The 20,450-nt window shown below is 40.8% G+C and overlaps 1 protein-coding gene across 1 annotated transcript in view; it reads left to right on the top strand.

Moving 5' to 3' along the window:
- The window catches only part of SPATA16 (spermatogenesis associated 16), a 407,618-nt gene extending 397,574 nt beyond the window's left edge, over positions 1-10,044 (top strand). Inside the window, exon 12 of the mRNA XM_004708583.2 lies at positions 9,748-10,044. Within this exon, the coding sequence (XP_004708640.1) occupies positions 9,748-9,870 (123 nt within the window). The 3' untranslated portion in view covers positions 9,871-10,044. The remainder of the gene's footprint in view (positions 1-9,747) is intronic.
- The last annotated feature ends 10,406 nt before the right edge of the window (positions 10,045-20,450 follow it).

Here is a 20,450-nt window from a genome sequence, read left to right on the forward strand (position 1 = left end):
CTAGACCAGAGGATGTACACTGGTACAGACAGGAACTGGAAACATGGGGAATCCAGGACAGATAAACCCCTCAGGACCAATAATGAGAGTAGCCATACCAGGAGGGGGAAGGGAAGGTGGGGGAGTAAGGAGAAACCGATCACAATGATCTACCTATAACCCCCTCCCTGGGGGACGGACAACAGAAAAGTGGGTGAAGGGAGACATCAGTCAGTGTAAGACATGAAAAATAATAATAATTTATAAAGTATCAAGGGTTCGTGAGGGAGGGAGGGTGGAGGAGGGATGGCATAAAAAAGAGGAGCTGATACCAAGGGCTCAAGTAGAAAGAAAATGGTTTGAGAATGGTGATGGCAACAATGTACAAATGTGCTTGACGCGATGGATGGATGGATGGATGGATGGATGGATGGATGGATTGTGATAAGAGTTGTACAAGCCCCCAATAAAATGATTTAAATTTTTTTTAAAAGATCTTCATCCCAAAGGACCTGCTGCCTCTTCTTCCCCTCCCCACTCAACGAAATAGCAGGATTTGCATAAAAGCCACTCTCCCTAGATAGGCTCCCCCTCCTTCTCTGGGCTAGAGAGCCCATTCCTAGTGATTGAGGTCTTTGAATAGATTGGCTTCACCCCATCCAGACACCTGGACAAAGCAGTAAGAGGTCCTCCAATGGGACTCAGTAACGTGGGGAGGGAGAGAGATTAGGGTATCACTCCAGTGGAACTTTCTCAACAGACAGAAACATGAAGGAGGGAAGAAGTTTTCACACTGCAGGTCTAAACTTGAATGTAATTTCTCAAGATTTACAAACACCTCACCAATGGTCCTGCTTAAAATTTTTTATGCTACCTCACGTTGGTGTGTTGTTCTTTTTCCTACAAGTTCTACTGACATATAATTCACATATCATACAATGCATCATTCCATTATCTTACAGAGAGTTGTGCAATCATCGGGACAATCACTTTCAGAACACTTGCTTCTTTCTTGGACTCCTTGTGGTTAGCTCCTCATTCCCCCCCCAACTTCCTCTGCCATGCCCCTCACTTGCTGCCACAGAGTCAATGATGACTCAGCAAACCAATGGGAAAGGGTAGAATTGCCCCAGTGGGTGTGTTAGTCTGCATATTTTAGAGAAACAAATCCACAGAAACTCATATATATAAGAGAAAGTTTTATATAAAGGGTAAGTGCACATCAAGAAAACATCCCAACCCAGTGCTGCCCAACCCCACAAGTCCAACATTAGCCCATATGCCCGACACCAATCCACAAAGTCCTCCTCCATCCCACAAACACACTCAGTGGTGCCGACTGCAGGAGAAAAGCCAAGTCAGTGAATGTATAAGCATCTCAGTGCTGGCAGGGGTCTCCACATGGCTGCTCCAGCACCCAGGGATGCATCAGGGTAGGTCCATGTGGCTTCTCCTCAGGGATATCTTGCAGGAAGTGAGGCAGCTGAAGCAGGGAACTGGCTAAGGCAGCAGCACCCTGGTCGGACCATCACAAAGCAAAAGAAACTAGAACTAGAAAGGTGAGGCTCACCAAGCCATTGATCTCTCTGCCCGTCAATTAACCCCACATGTGTTTATCGGCCAGGTTGAAACAATAAACTTTAACTATCTCAGTGGGTTTCTAAGGCTAACTCTTTATGGGAATAGAAAGCCTCATCTTTCTCTCACGGAGTAGCTGGTGGTTTTGAACTGCTGAGCTTGAACATTGGAGTTTAACGAGTAATCACTATGCTGCCAGGGCTCCTGGGAAACTATTACTCCAGTTACTGTCTCTATTGATTTATCTACCCTGGATTTCATATACAGAAAAATATACCAAAAGGGAGGGGGGGAAAGTCCCAAAATAAAATAAAGGAAAACCTCAATCAAAAAGAAAGCAGAAAATATTAAACCCTGGAACAAATTTAAAACAAGAGACCCTATGCTAAGGTGTTATAGTTTAACCCACATCTACAATAATTCACTTTACAAGTACTCGGTCTGATAGCAAGGCTATTCACATCCCTGGTCTATGGTCAGAGAGGTTTCTCTGGAGGCTTAGTCCATGTGGGGACTCGACAAATGGATTTTGTGTTTTCACGGCAATCCACAGCCTTCTGCAAACTGGATCCTCAGAATTTGAACTGTAATACCTTGCCCTCCTCTGGATTTAAGAAAGAAGCCCTCTTCAAGTAGTGGTTATGCGTTGGGCTACAATCTGCATGGTTGGAAATTCTAAACCAACAGCAGCTCAGAGAGAGAATGACGAGGCGTTCTACTCCCGTAAACTGTCGAGGAAACCCACCGGGATCACTATGAGTCAGCGTTGACTCAGTGGCAGTGAGTTTGGTTTGGTTTTGACCTCTGGGTTTGGATTTTATTATTTATGGTCTGTGGATCACACCAGCTAGTATGCTTTTTCCATGTGGAATGAGCTGACCCCTCCCTTAGATGGCTGCTTGCTTTAGAATAAGTCTTTATGATCTCATATGCTATTCTTTCTGGTAGCTAGGCACCATCTGATGTCGTCACCGCACTTTGCTATAACACTCTTATCTTCAGTGATTTCTTCATGAAGATAACTATCAAAATAGGGGCACATCATTAGAATTAATTGTGCTAGGTCCAAATCCATTCATTTATCTATGGTTTATATATATATATATACCTGATTCACTTTACATACATCATTATCATTTTATTGTACAGCATTATAAATCATCCCCAAGGGGCATATAGTATTTCAGTATCTTTAATTTAGGAAATGGTATAGAATTTAAAACACCGTTGATGAGGGGAAAAAAAGTATATATGTATAGGACTTCTTTTTTACTTTTCAATCATTTTATTGGGGGGCTCTTAACAAATCTTATAACAATGTATCATTCTGTGATTTTAAGCACACTTGAACATATGCTGCTATCAATATTTCCAAAACAATTTCTTTCTACTTGAGTCCTTTGTGTCAGCTCCTCTTTTATCCCCTCCCTCTCCCACCTCCCACCCTCATGAAACCTTGATCAATTATCTATTATTATTATTCTTTCGTGTCTTACACTGTCCTTCGTCTCCCTTCACCCACCTTTCTGTTGTTCATCCCCTTGCTGGGGGTGGGGCGTATATATCCAATCTTGTGATGGGTTCCCCCTTTCTACCCCTCCTTCCCTGGGCCCTACCGTCCCTCTACCCACATGATATCGCTACTCCCACTACTGTTCCTGAGGATTTTTTCAGTCCTGAATTCCATGTGTTGAGAGCGCTTATCTGTACCAATGTGTGTACTTCAGTATAGCCAATTTGCAAGGGGAGAGGAAGTATTCCGGAACTAGAGGAATGGTGTGTGTTTCATCGGTGCTATACTGCACCCTGGTTGAATTGTCCCTTCCTTGTAACCCTTCTGTGATGGGATGGCCAATTGTCTACAGATGGACTTTGGGTCTCCAACCTCCTTCTTTCACATGGATATAATTGTTTGTTTTGGATCTTTTGATATCTGATCCTGTCAACACCTCATGATCACACAGGCTAGTGTGCTTCTTCCATGTTGGCTTATTTGCTTCCCTGCTAGATGGCTGCTTGTTTAATTTAAAGCTTTTAAAACCCCAGAAACTGCTTTAAAAAGGTTTGGCAGGGAGATCAAATGATCAGATATTACATTTTGATTTATATGTTATATGTTATATAGATATGTTATATGTTAGGCAGACACCATCGCTTTCTTCACATTTGCTTACCCACCCATTTGGTCTTCAGCAATTGTGTCAGGAAGGTGAGTATCAAAGAGTACCAGGTTATTAGAACAAAGTGTTCTTGTGTTAAAGGAGGCCTAGAATAGGGGTCCAAAGTCCATCTGCTATCTTAATACTTAACATCTAAACATATGTACATTGGTCTCTAGCCCATTCATTATAAATTAGTATATTTGCATATATACATGCCTACCACTTTACCTCTACAAATAGTTTTTGCCTCCTACTTCGTTCCTCTATTTCCTTTCACCTTCCTCCTGTCCCACTAACATTCGTACTCTCCATTCGGCTCGCAGTAATTCCTCTCAGAGACATTGCACTTGATCAAACCCCACCAGGCATTATACACCATATAGGATATCTTTTTCAGAGAAAAATACATGGATTGTTGACTTGCACAGACTAAAAACTTCAGTGATTGGACAGTATTTACACAAACATGGATTTCCGTGTTTTTTCCAAAGATAACTCTAACATCTTTGGGAGATACTTAAAAGGACTGTTGTAGGCAGACCAGCTGGGATAAGTAGGTGTATTGGTACAAAACCAGAGACACCTTTCTAGATGAAAATATCAATTGGTGAAGTGATTGTTGCTCAACATAACTTCCATCTAAGTCTGTACACCTCAGGAGGTGGGATCTCCATCACTCTTGTGTGTCCTTGTAATGCTACACGCTGTCATTCATACCACATCAAAATGGCAGTTTTCACAAACATGAGGGACTCAAATCAAGATCCCGTTTCTAAAGTCTTTGAGTTTGGGGATCAGAAAGGCAGAGGAGACCCCTCAGCTGTGGTCAGTTAGAAGAATATACCATTTCTGCCATGCAAAAACCCCAATCCACAGAAACGCCCACCAGAGTGATAAGGAAATCTTACTGGAAATTCAAGTCAAGATGGGGCTGGGGGTGGAGGAGGCATTTGTGTCTCAGAGAAGGCAATTACAACTCTCTTGGTAGGAAAAGGGGGAGGAGCAGCTTCCCATTGGGAAAAATCCCTTAACCTATACTTACGTGGAACCCAAAAGGAGAATGTGTCTGGTACTGAGTTCCTAATTGGACACCTTGACCTAGTTTCTATGCATCCTTGGTGACCCAGGGTGTGTGCTCTGGACTACTACTGGTACTTTAGATGCTGTTCTTTCGAGGCAGCACACAACACTCTTTATAGGCAACCCCAGAAGGACTCGACGTGGAAACCCTGCTACGTGAACTGAGTTTTACCTCAACCCCACCTGAAACCCCCTAGTGTGAGAAGAAGCAGGTGACAGCCAGCCCAAGAGCATAGACCAGGCAGACGTTGGACTTTAGTTTGAATCTCTTGCGTTGAGGATGCCTGGTGAACCACTATATACTTACTATTTTAATACCCTCTTTGCTTCATTATAAAATGTGTTCATCTGGGAGGCATGGCTCTGCTCGTGTAAATGAATATTAGTGGAAAATTGCTCTACCCCATCCCGTGGTTTGTGTAAGAAGTCTCCAGTCCCTTAAGAGTTGAATCTGTACAAGTCAGCAGTTCATGTGCTGTGGTTCATAACTAGCCTATCCCTGTATAACTTCCATTTTGCAACATCTTTTTTAAATTCTATGCAATGACTAGACAAATGACACTAGCAATGCATAGTGGTGATGCATTGAGTTGCTAACCACAAGGTCAGCAGTTCAAAACCACCTTCCAGTTCTTCAGGGGAAGGATGAGGCTTTCTACTCCTGTGAAGATTTGCAGGCTTAGAGACTCACAAGGGCAGTTCTACCCTGCCCTATAGGGTTGCTATGAGTCAGCATTGACTTGATGCCAGGGGGAAGTAATGCCCCAGCAAGATGATTGATTATATTCTTTAACATACAATGTCAATAACGTCTCCAAGGTGAACCAGAGACATATGTAAACCATAGATGCATGAATGGATTTTGGGCTAGCACTTAATTCTAGCCTCAATCTAAGGACAGTTTGTTCTTATGATATTGCCTGTTTGATGCTCGCCCTCAGGAAGAGATCACTGAAGATATGGGTGCTATAGCAAAGTGTGGTGAAGAAACTAGATGGTGCCCCAGAATAGCATCTGGGGTCTTGAAGGTCTATTTTCAAACAAGCAGCCATCTAAGTGAGCCATAAACTAAGGTCACATGGAAGAAGCACACCAGCCTATGTGATCCAAGAATTGAAAATAATATAATCCAATATAATATAAAGGAGGGAATGGCATCAGAGCAGCTTAAATTGCGAAAGCTGGTTTGCAGAAGCCTGGATGACAGTGCAAGTCCTAAATCCTTCTGCAGGGTCCCCACATGGATTAACCTTCAGGTGAATCCCCTCCAACCGTAGTTAAGGGATGTGAATGCCCTTTCATCAAGCACAGAGCATGTTAAAGTCGATTATAGAAACCATATAAATCAAAACGTAATATCTGCTCATTTGATATCCCTGTCAAACCTTTTTAAAGCAGCTTCAGGTTTTTGTTATTTAAGTGAAGGAGAAACGCACATGGATCAATTCCCTGATGAATCCCCTCTAACCATGAACTAGAAAGATGAATAGCCTTGCTATCACCCAGAATCTATTAGAAAGTTACAAATGCACTTGGGTTAAAATTTAGCACCCTATTATATGGTCTACTTGGTGATCCATTTAAATATGTTCTAGTTTTTCATGTTTTATGCTTTCTTTCCCATTGAAGTGTTTATCTTTTTTACTTTATTATTGCTGTTAGGTTTTTTTGTTTTGCTTTTGTGTAGTTTTTTTATATGAAATCCAGGACAGGTTAATCTATAGAGACAGTAACTGGATTCCTGGTTCCTTGCGGGTATAACCGGTGAAGTTGAGAAGAAATGTCAAGCTAAGATGAGTCCATGAATGAAGTAGAAGATCTAAAACGGATTGTGGTGATCCTTGTACAATTCTTGTTGCTGTGATTGATGTGTATGTGAATTGTATGATATATGAATGATATGCCAAAAAAAAGAAAACCTTAAAAGGAAGAAGTCTGAAAGAGCAAGATCAAGACTGAGGGAAGATAGAGTTAGATTTCCCAATGAACTCCTCCTGGGATGGCATTTGCTACCCTTGAAGAATGAGTTGGGACACTGTTGTGATGACAACAACTTTCCTGACCTTTTTCTGACCAGGACAGTGCTCAATTGTAAAACTTCTTCATTACAAGCAGCCATCAAACTCAGAAGCAACAAAGCCCACATGAAAGAAGCACACCAGCTTGTGCGATCATGAGGTGTTGAAGGGATCAGGTATCAGGCATCATCAGAACAAAAAAATCATATCATTGTGAATGAGGAGTGGAGTGCAGAGTGGAGACCCAAAGCCCATCTGTAGGCAGTTGGACATCCCCTTACAGAAGGGTTGCGGGGAGGAGACGAGCCAGTCAGGGTACAGGGTAGCAACAATGAAACATACAACTTTCCCCTAGTTCCTAAATGCTTCCTCCCCCTCCACTATCATGACCCCAATTCTGCCTTACAAATCTGGCCAGAGAATGTACACTGGTACAGATAGGAATTGTAAACACAGGGAATCCAGGGCAGATGATCCCTTCAGAACCAGTGCTGGGAGTGACAATACCGGGAGGGTGGAGGAAGGGTGGAGTGGAAAGGGGGCACCGATTACAAGGATCTACATATAACCTCCTCCCCGGGGGATGGACAACAGAAAAGTGGGTGAAGAGAGATGTCGGACAGTAAAAGATATGACAAAATAATAATTTATAAATTATCAAGGGTTCATGAGGGAGGGGGGAGTGGGAGAGGGGGCGGAAATGAGGAGCTGATGCCAGGCCCTAAGTGGAGAGCAAATGTTTTGAGAATGATGAAGGCAATGATTGTACAAATGTGCTTTACACAATTGATGTGTGGATGGATTGTGATAAGAGTTGTATGAGCCCCCAATAAAATGATTTTTTTTTAAACTTCTTCACTCAAAGCCAGTCCTCTGTCTTTCAAGACATTTTATCAAGAGCACCCCTCTGGAATCTCTGACAACGGCTACAAAACTCTGGGATGACCTCTTTGCCTGAATGTCACTGGCCCAGCAGATGCCCTGGGCTGCAGAAACCACTGTGGTGGCGGAACCTTTCTTTCTGAAGTCAGCACCCTAGCAGGACTCAGCAAGACGGGTGACTGAGAGAATTTGTCTGCCACCTACCACTGACCACAAAGACATGCGTGAACACACGTTATTTGGAATAAACTCGTGCGTGTATACATTGGCATGCCAGCAGTAATACTTTTTGCTTACCGTCTCGGCCAGGTCAAATGTGCACACAGTAAAAGGGGGCTTCACAAAGTCCGTGGGAAAGTTCCGTAATCTTTTTGTTCTATTTCTCCACAAAATTTCTGAAGCCCCTTTGTAGGTGCTGTATAGACTTAATCCAGCCATGTTCTTTCAGTGTTTCTTCCGTCTGTTCCTGAAAGGCGACTCAGGGGCAACAAGTTTTGTTTAAGGCACAGCAGCCTCCAAATGGATATTTCAAAACCGTTTATGTTGCCTCATTGAAGGAAGCCCTTTTTTGGCTGATTAGGATTGTAATTTAAGAATGTACTAGGACTGATGGCAAACATTCTCATTGTAAAATGCCCGGATCTAAGTGATACATCTAGATGCAAATAACATGAGTGAGTTCTCAACTGAATTACTGATGTCACTGTAAAGCCCCATCCATGATCTTTGTTTTGATTGTGCTCTATTTTTGGGGGGTGTTTTGCTTTTACTGATGGTTGTAGTTTTATGAAAAATGTATACAATATACAGCATCTATAGCATAGCGCATTGACTTCATGGCAGCATCTAAAAAGATTCTGTCAAATTATCTGAATGAGTTCTACAAATGATTGAATGCTATAAACTACTATGTGCTTTTAGAAAAATTGACCTGAAATTGTTTTTTAAAGGTTTTCACACATATAGCCTTCCCATGAATAAGTTATCTTGTTTTCCTGAGAAAACCAGTGGGCAGTTTATATCCCATGATGTGATATAAGACCTAAGCATAACATATGGATGAGTGCTACCATTTATGATTCTCTTTTTGACAATCCAAATTATCTTTGGGATATTCCTCTGAATGATAAATCAAGTGATTTCAAAGTGGAATTCAAAATTGGAAAATTGAAGTTGTAAGTGCTTTTATCTTAAGTAGATGCTATCTGCAGACCTTTAGCTTTGACCTAACTTTATGACAATGGGCTCTTCAGGGAATGTCATTAGGCTGATACACTATGCAGGTCCTAGGAATTAGGGTTAAGTATAAATTGTTACAGCTACAGACTTGCATGTGGGCCCAACTCAGCATATATGTAAATTGGCTTTTCCATAGCTTTCTGACAAATAGTATAATGCATTCAACCGTCACTGAATAATTTTAAGTTTCCTTTAGAGAGAAACTAATAGCTTTTTTAAGAATTATTGTCTCGTGTATCATTGTTTTCCCTCATTCTCTGGGGCATGAAAGAAAGTGTATTTATTCAAAATTTCCTTTTAATTTAGTAGATAAATGGTTCTTGCCATGATGACACAGAATATTCATTTTTCTCCCATGTTGGCTAGGAGCATGTAAATACTAGAATCTCTGCCTTTGAGGAGGGTGGATTTGTTTGTATTGGATAAAGGAAGTAGGCAAAGAGTTTACCATGGATTAACTTGTAGCCCTGGTTTTTTGTGTATTTTGTTGTTGTTGTTTGAAACCCCTGATCTCCACTGCCTGTTAAAAATAGCACCACAGTGATCACCCCATTCCAATTTCTATTCCTACCCCACAGGACTCTATGGGAAAGCCATTGCCTGCATGTCTATTGCATGTTTATAAAGCGGGGGGCATCTGAAGTGGAAACAGAAGGAGATTTTCATTTCACTGCTTCCGTTGCTGCTAGTTGTGTTCTAAAATGGACCTGAATGTGCCATTTGTTTCTAAATCCCTCATCATTTTCCTAAGAACGTACAACCCAGAAAAACAGCAGCAAACCCTGTTGAATTCTGTTTATGTCTTCCAGGTTGGGAGAATTGAAGATTTCCTATACCAATTAGAGGATAGTTTCCTAAAAACTAAGAAACTGAGAACTGCTCGAAGACGGAAAACGAAAATGAAGCGGCTTCAAACCATGCAGCAGAGCTAGTCACTGGGGAGGCGCTACCTCGGCGATGGCCCGGAGAAAGAAGCCAGGGCGTCCAGTCAGACAGACAGCCAGATAACACAGACAAATCACCACATGCAAAAGTAGCTCTTCCTGGCTCCTTCTTAGCAAAGACTTGAGGAGTCTCAGCTGTCTGCAATAAATGCTCTCAACCTACTGGTCTTGACTCTTATTCAAATCTGCCTTGTTTTGCTAACCAAAGCACAATCTCACTGCCATCGAAATGATGCCAACTCGCAGCGACTCTACTGGACAGGATAGAACGGCCCCTTTGAGTTTCAGAGAAGGTAACTGCACCGAAAGCTCCAGATCTCTCCGGCAGAGGGGCTGGTGGTTCCAAATGGCTGACCTTGCTCTCCACTGCCCAGTGCATCATCACTGGTGCCATCAGAGCTCCTCTTTTAGCTAAAGACTTTATGAAAGAGTCACTGCTGTCTCTTTCACCTCCCTTATTCTTTCAGACTTGACTAAAGTATTCCAGATCTACCTAAGTAGGCTCACAGTGCACTTGCCTAAGCACTCAGAGGGAAAGACTACATAAATACAAAATTAACATCATAACATTACTAATATCCCTTCTTGCGTCATTACGGAGATAGTCATATGTAGTGTGTATGATATCATTAGGTAAGATTTCTCAGTACAATCTCAGTTCTTTCATGTGGATTTGTTATTTCCCTTTCCCATTCAATGACTCCACCCAAAAGCACATACTCGACAAGGTGGACCTCACCTCATAATCCAACTTACACCCACAGGGAAGTCTGGGGAGAAGATGAGGAGAAACTCAGATGTAGAGAAAAACGTTTTTTAACAAATACTAAAAAAATGAAAAATGAACAGAATCCAAGAGCATGGATGATAAAAAAAATAAGAAAAGGATGAAAGGAAATAAGATAGTTGTAAGTGGATTTTTTAAAGCCAGAAGAAGAAACTAATCTGTAACCGATCACAATGATCTACCTATAGCCCCTTTCAGGGGATGGACAACCGAAAAGTGGGCAAAGGAAGACATCAGTCAGTGTACGAAATGAAAACATAATGATAATTTATAAATTATTAAGGGCTCAAGAGGAAAAAATGAGGTGCTGATACCAAGAGCTCAAGTAGAAAATATTTTGAAAATGATGATGGCAAGAAATGTAAAAATGTGCTTGACACAATGGATGGATGGATGGTGATAAGAGTTGGACGAGCCCCCAATAAAATGATTTATTTAAAATGACAATATTAACAATAAAAGGGCATATATTGTAAATACAAAAACACAAAAAGAAGTACAGCCAGAATGCTCCTAGGAGCTGCAGAGGGCAAGGTTTTGTCTTTCTTTACTTTGGACTTGTTAGCAACAGAGACAGTCCTGGGAAAAGGACACCAAGCTTGGTCAAGCACAGCGGCAGCGAGCAGAGGGGACCCTTCACGAGATGGGCCGACCCACTGACTGCAGTGATGGACTCCGAAGTAGCGACTGTTGAGTCCGACGCAGGGCGGTGTAATGTCTCGTTCTGTGGCACGCTGGGCTGCTATGACTTGGAACTGACAATGGCAATGAACAGCAATAAATGAATCTTTTAATCATACAGTTTGACTACAAACGAATCGCCTTTGAAATAAAATGGCCTGTGAAGTTGGTTACCATCGAGACCATTTGAGGGCTTTGCTAGTTCATGCAACTTCCACGAGGGAGACCTAGGTTTGATCGCTAGCCAATGCACCCATCTGTCAGTGGAGGTTTGCCTGTTGCTCGGATGCTAAACAGGTTTGAGCAGTTTCTAGAGCAGTGGTTCTCAACCTGTGGGTCGCGACCCCTTTGGGGGTTGAACGACCCTTTCACAGGGCTCGCCTAAGACCATCGGAAGACACATAAATATTTCACAATATATAATTACATATTGTTTTGTGATGAATCGCTATGCTTTCATTATGTTTAATTATGTTCAATTTGTAACAATGAAAATACATCCTGCCTATCAGATATTTACATGACGATTCATAACAACGAAAATATTTTTATGGCTGGGGTCACCACACCATGAGGAACTGTGTGAAAGGGTCGCAGCACGAGGAAGGTTGAGAACCACTGTTCTAGACTAAGACAAAGAAGAGAGGAAGGACCATTTAAGCCCTATCCATTACAGCAGTTCAATCCACAGCTACCACGGGGATGTGTAGGACCAGGCAGCATTTTGCTTTGTCCTTGGTGTTACTCTCAAAGGGTAACTGGACAGCAATTAACAGAAACAATGAAGGACTATTGGCTTAATAGTTGTGTTTATTCACTAGTCCCTAATTATTCATTAGTCCCTCCTCTTCTATCCCAACCTCCTTGAAGACTAACTTCAGTTACTATCATTGTTGAGATCAATAAGTCTCACTTAAGAAATTTTTTAAATCATCAAATCCATACCCACCCAGCATCACAGTTATCTTCTGAATTGTGGGAAACAGTTTATTTCTTTTGATGTACACGCAAGTCTAACCAAATGTGTGAGACTCAGCCTGGCATCTGACTCCTCTGCGGCTCCTGCCTCTCACATTGTCTAGGAATTGCTTGTTAATTAAAAAAGGCCTTGTAACATTCCAGGAGACAAATCTTAATAACTTTACATTTCACTTCAGTGTTAGTTTATTAACGTCAGTGGGGTTTTTCCCCCAAAAAAACACAAAAAATAATTTTTATGTTCTGAAAGAAATTAATTGTTTAAAAAGAAAAATAAAAGTGAGCAGGAATCCCAGCACATCCTCTTTGTTTATTCAGCAGTTTTCTAAAAGGCTTGTCGACTCAACGGCTGTTCAATTGCTTTATGTTTGTAATTAAGGTAGTCTTATTCTATAGTGTCCAAAAGTTATGTATACATGATATAATTTAAAATACTAGATATAGTTTCACTGTTTGACCAATTACTCCCAAGTAACACCAAAGATCCTTTGGTTCTTTTGACCAGAGATTGGGGTAGGGAAGAAGAGCAGTTGGTATTTGAGTTTAAATTATAAAGCACATGATGTGTGGAAGGATATGATTTACAATGAGAGCCCTAACTCCATTTTAAGTCATTTTGAATCCAGCTTCCATTTTTTTTTTTTGGTCTGACAGTTAACCAGCAATACAGCAGTGTTGTCTTCAGGCAAAGTGTGTTTAAAAGTAGATTACAAATCCCCTGGCCATCCCAGGGAGGGGCAGTCTTACCCTCAGTTTTATAGATGTGTGATACAGTGGCTATGATATGATAGGGGTGTTACTCATGGTCATGAGTTGTACCCCAACCACCATGTGGTCAAAGTGCTAGATCCGATCCTGTCAGCCTGTTTAACCTGTGATTGTGTGTATGTCTTACTCAAAGTTCTTTCCACCACTTCTGTGGCCTCATTTACAACTGTGATACACTGATCTGCTGACGATTATGATTTTGTGAAAATTCCTTTGTTTTCTACATTCTATAATTAGCTCCATGGCCCGGCATCCTTTGAACATCATCTTGGCCTCCTGCTGATGGCTTCCCTCCTCCAGATGCCTTGTCTTTCTCTTTTCTTTGTCTTTGTGGAGGCTTCCTAAATGAGTCTCCACAAACTGTGCTTGAACTCAGGGTCATTTCTCCTCTGAAACAGAAGAGTGCTAGAGAATGGAGACCAGAAGACTATCAAAAGAAGCTTTCTTCCCAAGAAAAAGAGTTGATAAACGTTCCTGTTGCAGTTGTTTGGTACTGTTGAACCAGCTTCAACTCCTAGTGACCCCTGTGTACAACAGAACAAAGCACTGCCCAGGCCTGTGCCAGCCTCACAATTGTGCTGAGGTTTGAGCCCATGGATGCAGCCACCGTGTCAATGCACCGTGTCAATGCATCTTGTCAATGCACCATGTCAGTGCACCGTGTCAATGCATCTTGTGGAAGGTCTTCCTCTCTTTCAACACCTCTCTACTTTACTAAGCATGATGTCCCTCTCCCGGGACTGGTCTCTCCTAACGTTCAAAGTAAGTGAGATGATGTCTCCCCATCCCAGCCTCTACAGAGCATTCTGGCTGTACTTCTTCCAACACAGATTGCTCAGACGTCTTTAAAATTCTTACTAGAAGCAATAGCCAGATCTACAGGACTGGATTTGCTCAAAATCTAAACATTAATGTCAAGTGCTTTAAGTAGCAATAATTGACTGCACCTGGCCGTGTTTGTTATGAAAACATCTGCAGGAAGGATTTGCAAAACAAAACGGTAACAGTAAACAAAAAGTTAATTAATACTAGAGAATGCAAAGCCTACAAAGTATTTTCAGAATGCTTACTTCACTTCAACTTCAGAACCTGATCCTATGTGCATTCTTTCCAGTTTGCGACAAACACACACCAAAGCATGGATGAGGCTGAGCTTCAGGTGTGTGTGTGTGTGTGTGTGTGTGTGTGTGTGTGTGTGTGTGTGTGAGAGAGAGAGAGAGAGAGAAGGTGATTTACATCTGGGTTAAAGTTTGAGAAGTTTGTCTTTTCCACTTTGGAACATATTTTCCTCTCAACTTGGCTTAAACTTGACCCTGGGACGCTTCCATAATTGGGGTTTCCTTTGTCTTTTAGGGCTCATTATGTCTGTGAATTGTGTGCTGATGTATCCGGATAGGGGAACTTCACAAATCCTAGGTGGAGAGAAAAGCTTTGTGGGTCCACGGTGCTGGTGGCAACTTGCCTCTCAAAGTATCTAAACAGATTCTTCCCTATTTGTCTACATTGGGGATGGGGGGGTGGGGCGCGGTAAATTCTGTCTACAGAATGTAGTCTAGATAGGTGTGGGAGGAAGAGTGGGGGTATAGCCTCAGATCTATATATATTTGACAGAGGACATTAGTACTTGTGTATTCGCCTGTGCTTGGAAAATATCCACGAATGTGTCAGAATATCTTGAGAGCAAAGTTATGAACTGTTAGCTGTAATCACACTTTGAGTGAGTTTGTCACTGGGCCTGGGAATTTGAGATTATAGTCTAGGGGAACATCAAGGTCAAATGCATAGCATAGTTCTCAAAGAAAATATTGCACAAACTACTTTCATGAGTAGTGAGTGACTAGGGTCTTAAAAGCTTCTGAGCAGCCACCCTAGGTGCAACTATGGGTGTCACCTCATCCAGAATAAAGAAGAGGGAAGAAAATTGGAGCTGCATAGGAACCATCCAATGGAGCACAGGAATTCACTCCATGTCCCTGAGATCAGAAGAACTAGATGGTGCCCAGCTGCAGTAGAAGGTCCTGCATGCTGCATAAAGTGGGAGAGAAATGTATAGTAAAACTCAAAACATCTTTTTGGTCAAGCAAAACTAGTCTTTATTCAAATTTAATTGAAACAGGGGGCACCATACTTTTCAAGACAGAGAAAAATAAAATGTAAAAACACTTTTTAAAATATAAAACAATATAGTCACAATACCAGAATATGGAACTCTACTGTTTGTTTTCTATGTGTTACTGCAGGTATCAATTTTCCTCAACTGCATTATTCACAACTTTGTTAAGTCCAAAAACTGGAAACCCAAAGAGGTAGAAAATGTAAGACTTAGCACTTTTTCACTAAATGGCATACATCAAAGGGCATCGATTTAAGGGCAAAATGGTTGAACTGACCATACCTACCTATGTCATCATCCCAGCCTTAAAGCTGTCCAAGTACCGAACTCCCAGCAATAAAGGCCAGGCCATACATTAGCCTTACTGGACAAAAGCTTGTGGAACTTTTGAGAGTATGGTCCTTAGTCATCTGTCAGGTCTAAAAATGAACTCACTTCTTTGGCTCAGTTTGCAGCCAAAGTTCTATGACGGTAATAGTTATAAGATGCACACATCTTGCATTAACCAACCATTTGAGATTAAAAGGGCAGCATTTACCCAAAGACAATGTTTAGAATGGTTTGACAAAAGGAAGAATGGAAGGAAAAACAGGAAGGATGCGGGTTAAGTGAAAAGTTAAATTGTGGGGATTGCAATAAATGACACGAAACAAAATATGTATGAATTATACACAGCCACCAAAAAAAACTGATCTGCACTGTGACCTTCACACCATTCATAATGAAAAGTTTAAAGAAGAAGCTTTCAACCATTAAGGTTGAAAATTCTGGGTGACTGCTGCTCACTATACTTCTAGAAGGGTCCTATGACCAGGACATGTAGATCACATGTGTATGTTTTCTGATCTGCAACTGCCTACAAACTCTAGATCATTCTTGATCATTTTTTAATCATTCTTCGGGGTATTTGGGTGTGTGGATGTTTCTCTTGTCTTTCATTTGCCAACCTTTCAAGTCTATGGAAAATATTTAATAATAGGACAACGTAACGGATATACACGTCAGACAGATTTTCCCAATTGTTAACATTTCTCTGGTCTTTTCTCTCTTCTGTCCCCCATCCTCTCTCCCCATCTCTCTCATTAAGTAAAATGCATTACATAGAACAACAAAATTGTTTTCTTTCACTAGAATCATTTTATATTGAATACACTGCTAATCCTCATTTGGCAGATCTGAAATGTTCTCAGTATCAAATTAGCCAAGTGATTGCAGTTCCTTGGAAACTACTGGAGCAAGACAGCGCTTTCCACTACGCCTCTCCTCCCTCTTTCCCCTGGCCATTCTGCTAGATTGCTTTGGTCGCAGCCGCATTCAGTAGGGTCAGGATCCTTGAACAAGAGAAAGCAAGTCACAAAGGCTGTTTGCTATTTCCTAGCAAGATAGAGCTCGAGAACTAATAGTTCATACTTTTGTGTATCTTTTAGGAGGACAGATCATTATTCTTTGAGAAAAGATTGATCCAATTTTTGAAAACAGCTCAAAATTACCCAGAACCCAAACTGGTGAATAGCAGAGATGGTGAACTGAGTAACGACATTGGGGGTTCATAAAAGATGTGTCACTATAAAGTAATGTCACACACAAAGGCAGCTGCATTGAAATAAGTACAAAGCAGTTGTGTGCTAGAATGTTTCTAAAACGAATCCTGTGAGGAGAACCACATGGACTGTGCTACCTACTGGTATGTTTGTATGAAGACTCTATCTATAGGCTACTGGTGGGAGAAAAAAATAGAAACTAAAATCTTGTCTGGAAAATGTTTGACTGTTGTGTCAAGATCCCCAATATTTTCATTTCTAGGACCTTATTAAACATAAATAATCAAAGATTTGCTGAAACTTTTCAAAGATATTCATCACAAAAGGAGGAAGAAAGAAAACAACGCTGTTGCCTGTCCATTAGCAACCAAACACCTCAACCACTGTACCTGCAAGGACTGTTTCGGGGTTATTTAAATAAAAAATAAAATTAACCTAACCAAAATTTGTTTACATAGGTCATAGACTAAAATTATTTTTGACCATCTAGCCAATGCTCCCAAGACTGGTTTTTCATACCATCTTGCCTTGTGTGTTGCTGAGACACTAGGTGTTACATTACCTATATCTCAAATATCAGCAGGATCACCCTTGGAGGGTTTCATCAGAGCCTTCAGACGAAGACAGACTAGGGAAAAAGGCCTAGTGATCGATCTACTTCTGAAAGGTAGCCAATGAAAACCCGATACAGTAGTTCACAGCAGAGCCTTGTTCGGGATAGTGCTATAGAAGGACAGTATATCTATAAAGTTAAAGATCCACATACAAGGAAAACCTTTAGTGAGATGAATTGACACATGGCTACAAATACACACAGGACCATGAAGACAGCACCGATCACAGAATATTTCATCCGTTGCACGTGGGTCCCCGTGAGTTGGGGTAACTCAATGGCTATTAATAACAAGATCAATAAAACTAAAATAACATTATAAAGGGTATTCACAATGTTTTAAAATATGTATATAACTATTCACAACATAATATAAGTATATGTAAAATAATATAGGCATACTAAAGACGAGGGGAACTCAAGGTCCAACAGTTGGTCTCTATTTGCTTGAAGCAACAGAAGAAGAAAGTCAAAAAACAGGAAGAAAAGGAATGCTTAGCTAAGTGCCTCCTTTGCCATGAAACCACAGGAACTTGAGGTTGCCGGGCTAGCATTGTTTTGATCCAAGATTTTATAAAATAATCTTGATCCAAAGTGGGAAACTGCAGACAATATATGGAATCCATCCTGTTAGGAACCACAATGGATCCATGAACCCCTACAATTATTGGCCCATGATCTTAAAACTGTAAATCTTAAACCCAAAATACCCCCATTGTTGTTAAGTGCCATCGAGTCATTGCCAAATCTTAGCGAGCCTAGGTACCACAGATTGAAATGTTGCCCAACCGTACACCACCCTCACAATTGTTGTTGTGTTTGAGGTCATTGCTTCAACCACTTTTTTCCCTTCCCTTCCACTTTATCACCCGGGATGCCTTTTTCTAGAGACGCATCTCTCCTGATACAATGTCCAAGCTAGGTGAGATGAACTCTCACCAGCCACAATTCCAAGGACTGTTCTTACTGTACTTCTTCCAAGACAGATTTGTTTATTCTTCTGTGAGTCCATAGTACGTTTGATAGTCTCTTCCAGCACCAAAGTTCAAATGCATCGATTCTTCTTTCATCTTCCGTATTCAGTGTCCACCTTTCACCTGCATATGAAGCAATAGACAAACCATGGTTTGGGTCAAGTGCACCTACCGTTCAAAATGATACCCTTTTTCTTCAACACTTGAAAGAGGTCTGGTGCAGCAAATTTACCCTGTGGAATATACCTGAAGACTCTGTAAAGCCAAATGATAGTTAAGTTTAGTGATTATAGAATATATTCCTTCAGCCGTGTGCTCTTTCACGATCTTTCTGTATGAAATCAATGGTGAAGTAAAAGAGCTGAACAGAAAATTTCAAAGAGGAGCTCAAGAAGACAAACTATGATAACGAAATGTGAAAAGGCCTAGAGTTAAAAAAATTTTTCTTAAGAAAGAACACACTCAGCGTATATTAACTAGAAAAAAAAAAACTGAAGCAAAATTCAAGTCTTTGGATTTAAAGCTGAAACAGCCGTGTGAGAAGAGGGAGAGGCCTGCTATCCCAAGGTTGTGGATTTGGAAGTCACTGGACTTTGGTTCAGATCTCTTGCTTTTGAGATTGTCTAATAATTGGCAGCCTAAGACTTCACACTATCCTTGCTTTTGTGACATATATTCATCCTACAAACATAGTTTTGCCTTCATGGATGAACATGATTGAATTTGTTTGCCTTAAGTCTAACCCTCATTGCTTTCTTAAGCAGTTTGAAGTTACTTAAGTTTTTAAACTGTATAAGCGAACATCCCATGAATTTTAGTGTAAAAAACATTTCAATACTTGTGTGAGAGCTTCACTTCTGAGCATTGGGTTTGCAGAAGGCTGTGGATAACAGCGAATGGCCAAAATCCATTTGCGAAGTCCCCACTCAAATGAAGCCTCCACTGACCTCCCTCAGACCATTGACTAGGGATGTAGTGAATACTCTGGCCCTCAGATAGAGTGCACTGGGAAGTCCATTACAGCAGATGTGGTTAAGTTAAAATTTAACATTATCATTTATTTCCTTCTGATCCATTTTTAGTTCTACTTTCTATTACTTTGTGCTTTCTTTTGGACTGAGGCTTTCCTGTGTTATATTTTGTTATTGGTGTTGTTGTTGTTGTTGTTGTCGTTGTCGTTGTTGGGGTTTTTCATGTGATTTTCTTCCTATGAAATCCAGGATAAGCAATCCATAGAGATAGTAACTATATTAATTGTTCCTTAGGGTTATGGCAGGGGAGGTTGGGGATTATGGGTAATATTAATGGGTACAAGAATGAGGAAAATGTTCTAAAATTGATTATGGTGATGATTGAACAACTCTTTTCAATATACTTAAACCATTGAATTATAAAGTACATGATTTATGTGCCAATAAAACTGTTGAAAAATTCAAGCCTCAAGGTGCCTTATTGAAATATTCTATGGGCAAAATATTGAACAATGCAGGAGGCATCCAAAGAAGATGAAAGAAATACACAGAGTCACTATACAAAACAACAACAAAACACCTGGTCAACATTCACACATTTCACGAGGTTGCATATAATCAAGAACCAACGGTGCCAGAGGAAGAAGTCCAAGCCACACTGAAGGCATAAAAACAAGGCACAAAGAATGGAAGGAAAAGCCTTTGAAATGTTTCAACTAACTGATGAAGCGCTGGAAACACTCATTTGCCCTTGCCAACAATTCTGGAAGACAGCTACCTGGCTTATTTGTACCACAATGTGTTCTCATTCCAAAAATAAGGTGACCCAGTAAAATTCAGAAATTATTGAATATCATCAATCGCACATGCAAGTACAGTTTTGTTTTGTTTTTTTCAAGTACAGTTTTGCCAAGACCATCCAATAGTTGCAGTAGCACATCAGCAGGAAGCTATTCGAAATTCAACCTGAAATCAGAGAAGGGGCATTCTTGCTGACATCAGATGGATTTGGGCTGAGAGTAGAGATTTCCAGAAAGATATTTATTTGTGTTTTAATGGCTATTCAAAGTTATCAGTCATGTGTCGTAACAAACTATGAACAACTTTTAGAAGAATGCGAATTCCAGAACACTTCATTGTGC

Source organism: Echinops telfairi, unplaced genomic scaffold (genome assembly GCF_000313985.2).
Source record: "Echinops telfairi isolate 266 unplaced genomic scaffold, ASM31398v2 ScPeMD7_4225;HRSCAF=4972, whole genome shotgun sequence".
NCBI lineage: Eukaryota > Metazoa > Chordata > Mammalia > Afrosoricida > Tenrecidae > Echinops > Echinops telfairi.